At 40.5% G+C, this 14,674-nt stretch overlaps 1 protein-coding gene across 1 annotated transcript in view; it reads right to left on the reverse strand.

Annotated features, from left to right (window-relative positions):
- LOC111869058 (WD repeat-containing protein 76) overlaps window positions 1-14,674 on the reverse strand; it is a 60,946-nt gene that overhangs the window by 42,805 nt on the left and 3,467 nt on the right. Inside the window, exons 2-5 of the mRNA XM_023860255.2 lie at window positions 12,863-13,053; window positions 11,580-11,675; window positions 4,223-4,359; window positions 3,995-4,115 (exon numbers count right to left, since the gene is read on the reverse strand). Of these exons, the coding sequence (XP_023716023.1) occupies window positions 3,995-4,115; window positions 4,223-4,359; window positions 11,580-11,675; window positions 12,863-13,053 (545 nt within the window). The remainder of the gene's footprint in view (window positions 1-3,994; window positions 4,116-4,222; window positions 4,360-11,579; window positions 11,676-12,862; window positions 13,054-14,674) is intronic.

A 14,674-nucleotide genomic window follows, 5' to 3' on the forward strand; every position in this document is an offset into this window, starting at 1 on the left:
ACACATTGTATCACATTTGGATGATTTAAATATGGCAATAAGATTTCTGAAGTCGAGCGCATCATCGTGGAACAAGAGTGGAAAAGGCTACACACAACTTCCCATGATTCTTATTCTGTATTGGTGTATGTTTGCTTCTGTTTAATTGGAATGTATGCAATATACAAAATGTATAACTGTTTGAAAGGAAAGGTAAATTGCATAAAGGCCATAACAGACGCACACAAATCAGGTAACACAGTGAATATTAAAATCCATACAAGCAATGAGAGCTTAGCTGTGGCACAAGAAGATGTGCCATTACAAGAAATAAATGCACCCAATGCAGAACTGGAGTTAAGCAGGTCCCTCCTACTCCGTACTGCCAAGTCTGTTTCTGAGACCAATTAAGGTCTAAATTGGTCTCCCCTGAGGAGGGGAGGTGTTGCATACATGGAAGTGTGAGTATTTTTATAATTGTGTACTGTATTTTGTATTTCTTGGGTATCTTAAATATTCTTTCCAAGCCGTGGACTGGCTCGCACCCAATGCGTAGACTAAACAAATATGTGTGTGGTCTCCTCTCCTTCCACACATGTGTGAAGGACAGAACTCAGACTGACTGGGGTACAAGGGCAGACTGCAGCTTGTAGGTGAAGGCAAGACACAGAGAGTCAGATTCCAGTTGTCACAAGGGTTAGATGAGCAGGACTGCGGCCTCACCCCTTGTAGGGAATATTTAAAGTGCCCACCTACTTCTATGTACTTCATCAAGCATCTCTTATTCTAACAATACAGCACTGTTAAATCCAATTGCTTGCTATTGTCTTTCCACCTAATCCCAACCCCATACATCGAATTCCTCACCACTCGGCGAACCTGAGTATCCCTGAAATACTGGTCTAGACCATGCGGTGTCACATCCCAAACATGGTACACTTCATGCAAGAACTGGCCGTGTAATACACAATAACAACAAAAGCACACAAAATCCAAATCAGAACACCTAAAGAGAATAAACCATGGCAGGCCTAGGCATGTGGAAAGAAAATATATAGATGGATCTTCAAGAAATATTGATTTGCTTAGTGACTATCAGCTTTTCAAGAACAACTCTGCTCCATTGAGTTAGTTTTAAGTACAGTCTGCATAGAAACAAATGTTAATTTGGATTTCATATGAAAAAGATTCTGGAACAGATCCATTTGGTGGGGAGGGTACAGGGACAAGCTTCAAAATTTGGAACTTCTGAAAATAAATGGAGGAACAGCAAGCTTACAGTACATTTAACTACAAACCAAAATAGTTACAATAAGTTATTAACAGCCCACATATCTCTGCTGGACCACACGATCAGTCAACCCAGTGCGGATATCGCTCCCATCTGGACTCCCGTTATCACAGCAGAAGTCAAGAGACTACAGCACCGTCAAGTGTAGTTGGTAGGGGTAACTATTTGTTTCATGTGTTGGTACCACAAGGAGTATTGCTTCTCTCCAGGTATGATTTCATTCAAGATATTTCTCTGGTGCAAGGCCTCATATGTGATAGCTTCACTATTTCTTAGCTCTCACAGATGGTTTGTGTTGTGGTTGGACTATGAACCCTTTCTGAAACTGGCATAGTTGTCCTGAGATAGGGATTAGCTCTGTCTATTGGACCCAACTGAGTACGTTTTACCTGAAGATGGGGACAGAATCCAGTCCCCCAAACGTTGTTTTTTTTAAAAAAGAAACAGGACGGTATTTTAAGAACAGACAAGACGATGGATATGTCCAACAACATATTAATTGTAAGATATTAACAGTCTATAAAGTGTATACCGCAATCAGTTTTCATCATACATGATTATGCAAGTGGCAGCAAAAGAGAAAACAGAAAAGAGAAATGACAACAAAAGGCACAAATGTGGAAGTCCTAATAGGCATCTCACCACTGAAACGAATCAACATGTCTCACAGTAATTACACAACTCCTTCACTTTGTAACTTTTACAATCAGTAGATCATGAACGCCTTCCACCTCTGTCAAAGTCTCCTTAAACAACACTTACTTCAAGTGCTGCACAGTACATACAAGTGACATGAAACTATGAACTAACATAGTTTTACCATAATTTTCTTGTGTGGCTAACATCAGATTTCATTAACACCTCATGTCAATGTATTAATATGTTTTAGAGTCACATGATGAGTACAATGAAAGTTTTGTATTTAGTCTATAAATCCTTTGTCTATGTATACATCATTTTGAACTTCTGAACCAAACTGACTGGTTCTTATAAAATCCAGTATGAACAATATGCCACTGAAGGCCAACCACACCTTGGAGATTTTAATTTCCTACAATCACTAACAGTAAAAACATGGCAGATATATAAATCTAAGAGGGTTGAAAGAGACTAGCACTATTTAATTTTGGGTCCTGATTTTATGTACAGAAACACATCTTTGAAAATACACAATTCTAATTACATCACTAACTGTGGAATGTAAAACAACATGGCAGCAGTGTGAAAATATTTACTTAGCTTTCAGTTTGTGACACAATGGAGATAGAAATACTATGAAATACTATGCTATGAATACAGAATACATACATACATACATACATAAGTAGTGGGCCCTTGCATCATGATCTTTAGTGATCTATTGCACATACTTCTCTATTTTAATCCTTCAAGAGCCCTACACTTCAAACAACATGCAGGAATTTCTCACAGGGGTGCTGTAACAGTCATCTGGTTCCATAAAAATAGTGACCCAGGTGAAAAAATCTTAAATAAGCTATGACCTCACACTCACATAGGATGTGTGTGGCTGATCATCATTTTCTAGGCACCTTTCACAAATAGGACTGTATGTCAATCCCATTCTGAAAAGGTATCCTTTTATGTGACAGTGTCCTGCAAGTAGTCCTACCACCCACCAAAGACAGAATACATGATAATTGCACAAAGAATGTAGGAAATGCTTTTAAAATATCAACAAATAGAAACAGTGCAACAGTGTGAAAATTGTATGCTCTATACAGCAATACAATGTAATTGGAATCTTTACTTAAATAGTAAGCTCCTCCGAGGAAGGTAATGACAACAATTGTGATGGCAGCAGTGGAAGTGGTGATGATCATAGACACATATTCAACTGCAAGCAATAAAGCACAGAATCAAGTAGGACATGTTATGACTATGTCCCCACAAGTTCAGCATGTACATCCACCAGCTAAACTGCACTTTACTGCTGGATTTTTTTTTTGTCACTACAGCCCCAGTGGGTCTAGGCCTACCTCCATGAACTCCGTTCACTTCGGTTTTCTAGATCTTACACATACGGTAGAACTCCTTGGGCAAGTGATCAGCTCGTCGCAAGGCCTCTACCTGTAGACAAACACGGAAAAACGCATACAAACATCCATGCCCTGAGTGGGATTCGAACCCACGATCCCGGCTTCCGAGTGAGCGAAGACAGTGCATGCCTTAGACTGCTTGGCTACCGTGACCGGCTTACTGCTGGATTATGAACATATATTATATAAATATGTATAACTTAATATCACAAGACTTCTAGGAATGGAGGTTCTCATCATGGTGATTATGAACAGTAGTTATCTTAGTGGTAATGCCAGGTAGTTTGGAAAAGTCCCAGTGTTTCAGAGGAACATACCACCTCCATCTACAGGATCAAAGGTTAAGACAAAACAAGACGCCAACAAGTAGGCAGCAATTGCAGACCCTGAAGATGGAGGAAATATGTTCCTCCAAAACCTATTTCTCTTTTTTTTTTGTAATGTGGTGGTTGAATAATATACTCTCAGAGCTCTTTCTTTTCTTTCATTATGCTAAAATATTACATCTGTGGGGGGTTACAACCAAACAGACATTGAAACCAATTTAATTTCTGAACCTTGGAACAGACTTCAGAGCATCATATTAATGCACAGGAAGAAAGGTTAGAAATAACTCATGTAATACCAAAAATGGTACACATGTATGCACACATAAATCAGTACTTACTCTGCTAGTTCACAAGTCAATTTCATCTGTGGTGAAAAGTCTGCTTTACAGCATTCCATAAATTTCTTCAATATTTCTTGTTCGCATTTGTTTCCTACTGCTGATTCCATGGGAAGAGGCCCTAAAATGAAAAACGTAAGAGTGAGCATTTAAGGTATGTTTGTCCTACAATGCTCAGATTTTGAATGTTATTGCAGAGAATGAAACAGCTGGCTCCCATAACCTTACCTGATGGTTTCCTTGAAATTACAGCATCAACTGCAGACTTTGCAGTAGCAACAGGTTCATTTCTTGCTGGCAGTGGATCCCCAGATGGGCTTTTGTGCTGAAGCCTCAAGGACTTAGGACGAGATGGAAGAACAGGCCTGCAATAGTAGTAGTAGTAGTAGTAGTAGTAGTAGTAATGTGACATGTAGACCCATTTCTAGGAAACAAGTTGACAAACACATTTCCACAGAGAGATGGTTCTTGGAACTAAGCCATTGCTGGCTGTTAAACAAAACTTTCCTGGGATACAAAAATGAAAGTTGTAGACTCTTGGAAACCAGCTCATTGTTGTGGAATCAACAGGTGTGTCCACAGATAGGAGTACTCAACAAACATTTCCTAGGAAACTGCTACACTATATAAGCAGCCATTCAGATAAGAGCAGATTCATTTGTAAGTCAGAAGTCAGTCATAAAGTAACTCTAGAACTAGAAGAGAAGACAGTCAAGATAGAGCAAGTCTTAGCCAGTCACTGATTGTGAGCTGTTGTAACTGATCATGATTAAGAGAGAGTGTAAAGAAGGCGTCAATAAATCCAATCACCCAACCCAAAATCCATTATTATTAGTCACAGAGCCATACACACATGATAATAACATGGCTCCTCCATAGACCCTGGAGGTTTTGTAACAGTATATCTTTCCAGTCCATGGTTTATGCTAACCATCTTACAGTGTATACACTTTTTCACCTTATTCTTCACTTCCACACTATGTTTCAGCACTAATGTGCCATCCTCAGGTGTCTTTATGCACATTAAACTATTGTACTGCATGCCATGATGTCTTCATTCTAAAATGACTAAAATCTGTATTTGTCATATATGTCGATGAATTCTAAATAATAAAACTTTTCAGGATTCATCCTACGTCACACTCAAACACGCGAATTACGCCAATCCTCTTTTATGTGAGCATTCTTCCTACATATATTTGTGTATCTGTAACGTGAAATTGTTATTCATTAATACAACTTTCTGACTTTTATCTGTTACACGTGGCTTTATAATATTTAATACTCACCATGTTCTGTGTTGTGTTTTGCTCCTATTACTGCATGCGTTGTACTGCTGGATATGTGTGTGTGTGCTGTCTTCATTTTGGTTGTGTTATGATGTTGTGGGGGTAGGAGGTGGGGTGTTGTCATGCTGTTCTGTGTAAATAGTGTGTAATAGCATAAACCATGGACATGAATCAGTGTAACAGGACGCTAAAATATAACATATCTTTCCAGTGTTGGATTGTTAGCCCCACGACCAACTCCCAATCTGGAGGACCAGGAACCACACTTTGGTACCTACCCTTTGACCTGGCTGGTATGGGTAGTCTTACCAGGAGCTTAAGCTCCCACCAGAACAGCCCTCCAGGTCACTGGGGAGCCCAAACATCCTCTCCACAACAAGGGTGCGGTCTTTGAGGAGGATCATGTAAGAATGGACAACCCAAATACCCCACTACTATAGCCACTGGCAGCCAGACTTCAACTTGGGTGCAATGGACCTGTACTGAAAGAAATCAACAACAGGTGTGCTGGGCTGCAGACACTATCACACGAGTGCAGAACCCAGCCAATACAGTGTTCAATAAATGCTGGATCAGTTCACTGCAATTTCACTGAAATTTATGCCAAATCAAACACAAACCATTATATAAATGGTAGAAGACAAGAGAAAAAAATTGAGAGCCCCTTTTATGTCCCCCTCATCAAGACACAGACTAATCTCCCATAGGGGAGCACAAAAGAAGACATAACAAATGATTAAAGAAATGGCACAGAAAAACAGTAAAGGTAAGATGAGAGATCCCTTATATTCCTGTCAGGATATGGACTGACCCACCTCAATGGACATTTCACTTGGAAAATTGTTTTATAGAAATTAACTAATAAAAAAAATCTGCAAAAACTAAAAAATAAGTAAGGACTCCTTTCTGCAGAGGCTCTTACAATAAAACCAGACAAGAATGAGACTCTTCAGGAGGGGCTGGGAGCTCTGGCACCATCAGTGGACCAAATGTTGAGGATTCAGCCAGGGCCCAGATAAACCAGATGTGAGCCATATGCCTGCCATAACACCAAGGAATGCTCTCTTGGGGAGCCAGAGGTTCTGGCACACCTGCTGAAGGAGAAGACCTAAGGCATACAGTCTCCAGAGCTTACAGGTTTCACACACTGAAGACCAGTATGTCTGCCTTAAAGAGAGCTGGGGTAGACCAAGGAGGAATCAGAGACATAGTGTAACCAGAGCACAAACAAGCAAGGAGAAACCCAAACCAGGGCCTCTCAACAGGCCAAGGACTGAGTGCAGTACCTCTATGGAAATAGTAAAACCTCCAAGGTCATGCTACTCTAAAGAGCCAGGAACCTATAAGGCCTTGACCAATGTAAAAGCGGTTATCCTCAAGGAAAAACACTCCACAAGATAAGCTTACAGAGGATGAACATGATCTCATCACTGAAGAGCATTTCAGGGGACTCCTACAGGGGAACTACCACAGCCGAGGTTCTTCAAGCATGTCTGTATCATCCAACAATCTGGAAAATGGTTCATCAAGGCCACTGACTGTCACAAACTGGGATCAGGGGCCAGGCAGGAATCAGTGAATGCCAGGAACCTCTCCACATCTCTTGTGACAAGGGATAAAGCTACCAAGAATCGTGATATGCTGCTGAGATGGATGATGAACATCATACCAAGCACTGGAGAGTACTGGACAGGTTTCCTGAGCTATTAAGGCCAGAGGATTATCCTTCTTATAGACGAGGACTGTGCAAAAGTAATTTTTAAAAGGCTCACATGTGGAACCATTAAAATCCTGACCGAAGCTGAAACAGGGCCTTAAGGGGAGAAAGGAGGCCCTGAAGAGCATGTCATCTTCAGGATCTGCACCCAAGTGAGCCAAGCAAGAAATCAGCAGAAGCTGCCACCTCCTTCTTCCTGTTTCTTGCTTGGCTTACTCTTTGACCCTGAAGATAGACAAGACTCATCTTTGAGAAATTCAAAATCTGAGACAGTCATCCTTTACATAATATTTAGTATCAACAAGCACTAACAATGCACTATTAACACTTTGCAGACCGTGCACCCTTTAAAAGGTTTTTCGCTTTTAAACATGGCAGACCGTTCGCGTGTTAACAGGTTTTTAAACCACGATAAGTTGCAACACACTATACATCTCTCTGGCTCCACCTAGCTAGCATGTAGCTGCTTGCAGCTGTGTTATAAGGCTCTGGAATGTCTGCTGACCAATCAGTTACTAGACCTCGCTGTAACTCTATGGCCTTGCAAAGGAAAATAAATGCCTTTATTTCTTCAAGCTTTACGTAGCAAGCTGTCAGTCAGTAGTTCAATATGGATCAAAGACCAAAGCGGTTCACACCCAAGCGATTTCTTGGAGAACAAGAAGTATCTGACTTCTTCTCCGATGAGCTATCTGACGTCCCTTGTGAGTCTGCTAGTGATAGCAACTCACAATCTGATAGTGAGTGTGGCAGGGGTGAACAAAAAATTGTGACCACAGACAGTGAAAGTGAAAGTGACCGTAGCTCCGACGAATGTGCGGACAGCAACATTGCAGGGACAGCCACATGGGGAAAAGTAGACAAAACGCCTGCTTTGGGACAGTTTACTGGAAATCCAGGGGTGAAGCAAATTCCGTCGGACCCAACGCAAGTGTCTGAAGTAGCGGAACTGTTTTTTGGAGATAGTTTCTTTGACATGATATGTCAGGAAACTAACAGATACTATCTCCAACACCGTGAACATTATGACAGAAGTTATAAGGCGTTGAAGTGGGTGGATGTCACTTCAGCAGAAATGAGAAAATTTTTTGCAATTATCTTTCTAGTGGGCCATACAAGGAGGGATAATCTGAAAGAGTCTTGGTCAACAGATCCATTTTTAGAAATTCCAATTTTCAGCAAACTAATGAGCCGTAAGAGATTTAAGCAAATTTGGTGGTGTTTGCATTTCAATGATAATGAACTGCAACCACAATCAACAAGCAGGCTTTCAAAATTCAGCCCTTATTGAACTTTTTCGTTCAGAAATTTCAGACAGTTTACAAGCCGAACCAACAACTGTCTTTCGACGAATCTGTGATTCCTTGGAGGGGAAGGCTTTGTATGCAAACATATTGTCGCGTATCGGGCGTATATCGCGACAAATAACGTCACGCCNGTGGGCCATACAAGGAGGGATAATCTGAAAGAGTCTTGGTCAACAGATCCATTTTTAGAAATTCCAATTTTCAGCAAACTAATGAGCCGTAAGAGATTTAAGCAAATTTGGTGGTGTTTGCATTTCAATGATAATGAACTGCAACCACAATCAACAAGCAGGCTTTCAAAATTCAGCCCTTATTGAACTTTTTCGTTCAGAAATTTCAGACAGTTTACAAGCCGAACCAACAACTGTCTTTCGACGAATCTGTGATTCCTTGGAGGGGAAGGCTTTGTATGCAAACATATTGTCGCGTATCGGGCGTATATCGCGACAAATAACGTCACGCCGTATTTTATATAGCGAATTTTATTTCACATTCGCACTTACAATCACCCAAATTACAGTTTTAGAATTACTGCTATCTGCAGTATCACAAATAGTACACTCCAAATTCCAGAATACAACTGACTAGTTGCTGGCTAACTCGGAACTAACTCGGAGGTAGCTCGAGGACTGGCTCGGAGGTAGCTCCAGGACTCACTGTGAATAGCCTTCGCTGCGCCTCATGTAGCCTCGATCGGACAATACAGAAAACGGCCACGTAATAAGCACCCTTGTTGCCTGGCGCTGTGTTGCTAGCAACGCTAGCGGTAGTAACCGCTGTTACTACCGTCGTCTCTCGCAATCCTGGTTACCCGCGCTGCCTAGCACCCCGCGGTACACTTGGTGACGTCATCGCTGTTAACTCGCGTTGCCTAGCGACCAGGATGCTAGGACTCAGCTAACTTCAGCTCACTTCGGCTTCACTCGGCGCATCACGGCTGGCGGGGGTGGGGGAGGGGCGTCATCCATAGCTCAACATGTCACAATATAATCCTGGGAAACTTACAAAGTATGGCCTACTTGTTCATGTAGTTACTGAAAGTACTTCAGGCTATATTGGAAATTTAGAAATTTATTCTGGTGAAGGAAAGAAATTACAAGAAACTATTCTTTCCGTTTTGGAACCCTATCTTGATCAAAATTACCATGTCTATCAAGACAATTATTATAACAGTGTGGCAACTGCAGAACACCTATTTTCGAGAAAAGTACGTGTTTGTGGAACAATTAGGGTGAACAGAGGCCTTCCTCCAGATCTGAAAGAGGAATGTAAATCCCTGAAACGTGGTGAAACCACATTCAGGAGGAAGGGGGATATTCTTCTTCAGTCCTGGAGGGATACTCGTGTTGTGAATATGATTTCCACAATTCACAATTCGAGCATGGTTGATGTTCGAAGGAGACATGGACAGGTAAAGAAGCCTGTTTGTATTTCCGAGTATAATATGTTGAGCTGATAGAGCCGATCAGTACTTGGCCTATTATTCTCTTCCTCGGAAAACAGTAAAGTGGACAAAGAAAGGTGCCTTGTGGCTTATAAATTGTGCCATTTTCAATTCATTTTGGTTTTCAAAAACGTAAACCCTCATTCAACTTTGAAATACAAGGCATTTCTGCTGAATGTGGCAAAAGCCTGGGCTACAGACCACACGGTGGCAGCAGAACTGGCGGCAGACACAGTCTTAGTACGACTGGGGCCATCTACTCCCACCGCATGCAGGCCTCATTTTGAACCCCCTTGGCGCCTCTCGGGTGATATGCGGAAACATACCTTCGCGAAAATTGTGAAGAGTGAACATTTCTAGCCTTCTAGGCAATGCCGTGTTTGCGCAATTCACAAGAAAAGGAGTAGGACTGCCTATATTTGTAAGTCTTGTGTAATACCACTTCACAAAGGGGAATGTTTCGAGAAATATCACACCCTCAAGCACTTCTAGAAACATTGGTAAGTGTTCTCAAAAAATTTTAGTTCATAAAATTAATTAGGAGATTTTATATTAATTTTTAAAGTGAACAGTGCACAAGTTAGGGTAGTATGTATAAAAATGCCGGTCCGCAGGGTGATTTAAATATTTAAATTGCTGGTCCACAAAGTGTTAAGTTCTGTAACAGGTGACCTACATATATTTTCAATACAGTAAATGGTAGAATGGCCTGCCAACAGAACTTTAAAGAACACTTCAAGTTCTTATACATTTCCATGTAATTTCAGACATTCAGTGTGTTGTTAATGGGGGGAGGGAGACACAGTATATCTTAACATTTATCTGAGGAACTTCTCTTGAATGCTGTGGCCAAGTGGTTAGCACTAGACAATACTCAGGTGATACCAGGTTGAAATATCAGCCTTGAGGCCAGCTAACAAGACTTCAGTTTTTGTGATTTTCCTCAATAACTCCAGCAACTGCTAGAATAATACTTTAAATTAGGCCATGACCATTTCCTTCCACACTTCTCCAATTCACTGATTACTAATCATTTGATGGTATATACATAATTTGAGCTACCCTAAGCATTGCTAAATAAACTATAAAAAAAATAAAGTAAACCACTACAATTCTAATTTATAATAATTACAACAAACAGATAATGAAATCTTACTTCTTAATTTATAATTGCTCCTATTGTTATGTTATAACTTTTAAGCATTTATTTTGGTTGGACTGAGTCTGGATGCATCCATTATTTAGAGGATTCATACCAATAAAGGGGCTTGAAATAAAAAGGCTGAGTGAGCACTGCTGTTCCTGTCATTTAACCCGTTGCCGTGGTTCGTCGTGTATGTTTCGTCAGGGATTTAAATCGTCTGGGGGGGTTCGACGTGTATGTTTCGTTCAGCTGCACACCTATGTTATAACGCCCATAATAATTGATGGTTTTGCTGTAGATTGTTAGATTTTTCGCTGGCCTGTTGTCAGTAGAACAGAGTATAAATAAGACACGACTTTATCTGCGCCAAGTCATCGTTACATATGCCTGTCTTGCAGCAAAGTTCCTGTGGTTCTGGCGAGCGGTTTCTAGCTGTACTGTTATGAAAGCGTGTTTTCTTTGCTTTGAAGATATAAACAGAAGAGACGTGATGTTTACTGTTGTATATGATATCATATTGCCCTGAGCTGGCCACATTGACACACTCAACTGNAGAACAATGATGAATAAATAATTTTCGAGCAAAATTTAAATGGCCGGCTGAATATATTACCGCAGGAGCCGCGGCCGCGGAATTTAAATGACCACGTCAAAGGGTTAACAACAGCTGGTTGAATGACTTACTTGTAACTTTTCTTCCATGGTGATTTCTTCTGTGGCATCTTCTTCCTGACTGCTACTGCCAGCAGCTCTTCTTTTGCATCTCCAATTTTGAGTTCGCTACAGCATTTAAATAAGTATATGTATTTACATGAATGAGGTACAGTAGCAGATATATAGTGAAAGTCTGATACAGCATACTTCACTGTACTAGTAACATACACTGTATTACTCAATTGAAGCCTCACATATGTAACAAAAAAATTGTTATGTTTTAAGTAGACACAAGTTTAATTATTAAGCAAGTAAGAAGTTTTCAGAATCTAGTTACATGTTAGGTATTTGGTCAACACGTAAAGCATAACACAGTAGAGCACCCTTTCTACACACAGAGGTCAGGACTACATCATGTGGTTAGTGCAATGCTGCGTGATTGTGAAACATGTGTTGCTTCTCAAACACAATAATTCAAATAAAATGAGGATTCAAATAACACACAGACCCAACCCTCAAAGGATGTGACAAAACACACTCAAAAAGGAGTAAAAGGAGTTAATTCAACAGTGAGCACTGACTGCTTATTTAACATTATTTTATTAAATACAAATTATTTTCCTTTGATTAATCAGTAAGTTGCTATTTCATAATTTATTTCAACATTAAGTAGAAAAAGCTGAAATTCCTTGAATTGAATAACAATCAAATTCCTTGGTATATGTTATGTTAGGAAGGTAAAAGTAAAAAAAAAATAAAGTCCCTGTGCTTAACTAATTAAGCACTATGCCATGAAGGTGTATGGAAGAGCTGTTGTATAGAATCACATTTTCTTGACCTCAGCACTAGTTGGAGGTGAGTGGTCAGATTCACACCCCAGCCAATTTCCCCTGGGGAAAGAGCCGGTACCCATGGGATAGGAGGCTGGGTGGGCTCCAGGAGCAGTCTGGATGATGTGAAGAAGACAAAATTCCTGACCCTACCAGGACTCAAACTATGACCCCTCCTCATCCAGCCTGGAGCCAGTCTCTATACTGAGTGCAGTATCCCGGATCCATGTTAGAAAGGTACAGTAGAAAAAAACAAAAGTATTAATACAAGAGCTTTGATGACATTTGAATATTTAATCTCTAACATTTAAAAATAAATTATAAAATGAGATATGAATGCTGTCATTCATTTAAGCTCTCATATTGTACCACCTCTCTGACAACATTAATATATATAAATCAAACATACATTAAAAATCTTTACTAATATTTACTTGTTCCATAATATGCTTCAAAACAAAGAAATCACCTCACTCCTCTTACCGGAAAAGTCTCTTACGTTCTTCAATGTTTTTCTGCCTTTCGGATTCATATTTACTGAGCTTAGCCCCATCTTCTTCAATAGGCAATGAAAATTCATCAGCTGATCTAGGGTTGTTTGCATTGTTAATCCTGACAGGTTCTTCATATTCAAAACTTGAATCAGGCCCACAGCTTTCAGTGTAATAGAAAATCTGTGAAAAATGGTCAAATACTGTAAACATAAAATTTATTCAGTATGCAGCTCCAACGATCTGTGAGGCACACATCATTGGTTTGAAACCAAAACACTTACATAAATAAAAGTGTGAACAAATTCAGAAACTGAACAATGGTTTTACTGAACTTGTGGAATAACAATGAATTAACTTATAATGACACATTCATTCCCTGATAAATAACATCTCTCTGCAACTCTTCCTGACACCTTGCAAAAAATGGACATATAAACATTTAATTTTCTACAGCATTGATGAGCAACACACGGCACACCAGACTTCCCAGTGTAACCCAAAAGTGAATTCTACTAAAGAAAAATTATTGAGTCCTAAAATGGACATTAAAAATGATTTTACAGCAACACAAACAAACACTACAAAAATTATAGCCCACCCATTTAATGTACCTCTACATCTACATACTGTCATGTGTTTCCTAAGTACCACGGCAAGGCACAATGGGTTTCGGACTAGACGAAAGTTTATTGGACAATTATTTGTTTACACTCATATTTATAATCACTTTCATTAACACCTTCAGACCTTCAATGGCTATACACTTGCATTGCCATTCTCAGGGGAGCCTTCGTTCTTGGTTCATCCCTTACCGCTCGTTGGATACTCATTATTCTGTCAAAGTCAAAGTCACATTGCGACTGACGGTCAGTCAGTCAGTCAGCGAGTCTTGGTGTCGAGCCCCATCTGGGGCTCATGACCAGATGTTAATTACTACCGTTTGACAGTTACGGTCTTGCTTCTGTGGGGCGCCCTCTCTGACGAGAGGACGGGTCTGTCTTTGTATATGCTGCTGGCCCTTGTCAGTGCAGTCCTTCTCGGGTCCGAGTCCCTTGGGACTTGCAACCACATTTTACTGTCTCAGATTTGAGACTTCCCTTTTTGTCGTCTCCTACGACTCGCAGGGTCATGGTGGAGGTATTTGACCCCGCCTCCACACGGGGTTGTGCTTCTCGGTCAAGTCAAAGTCAAAGTCACACTGCGACTGATGGTCAGTCAGTCTGTCTGTCCTGGTGTCGAGCCCCGACTGGGGCTCATGACCAGATTTTTTTTTCTTTATATGAAAGTTACTGTCCTGTTCATTTGGGGCGTCCTCTCTGACGAGAGGTCGGGTCTGTCATTTTTCAGTCATAGTCTGTGTTAGTAAGTCCATTGTCAGTATTTACATATATTTACAATCTAGACTTAATTCCTATTCCTATGTACAATATATACAAGGCCTCTGTCAATCCAGGCTCGGTACAGCAGATTATGCCCTATTTCTACTAGTATTCGCTACCACAGTAGCCTAGTCACTTGAACGGTAGTATGCCTGACCGCCGCCAAGTTTAAGCCTCTTATACTTTCTGTGTCTGGCTTCGCCTAACTGTCCGTTACTGTTGCCATTTCGTTATATATACTCGGGGTCGGACCACACCACAGAAAACACCGCTCTTGTATTGTTGGTCGAGTGTGTGTTGCGGGCGTTGCCTAGCAATAGGAGTCTGCGTCACAGTATTTAGAAATGTTATCTATGGGTTCGAGAAGACGTAGATAACGTTCTGTTTGTAAAATGTAGTTGAAAGATGACTGTTTGATATTT

This window comes from Cryptotermes secundus, unplaced genomic scaffold (assembly GCF_002891405.2).
Source record: "Cryptotermes secundus unplaced genomic scaffold, Csec_1.0 scaffold378, whole genome shotgun sequence".
Lineage (NCBI taxonomy): Eukaryota > Metazoa > Arthropoda > Insecta > Blattodea > Kalotermitidae > Cryptotermes > Cryptotermes secundus.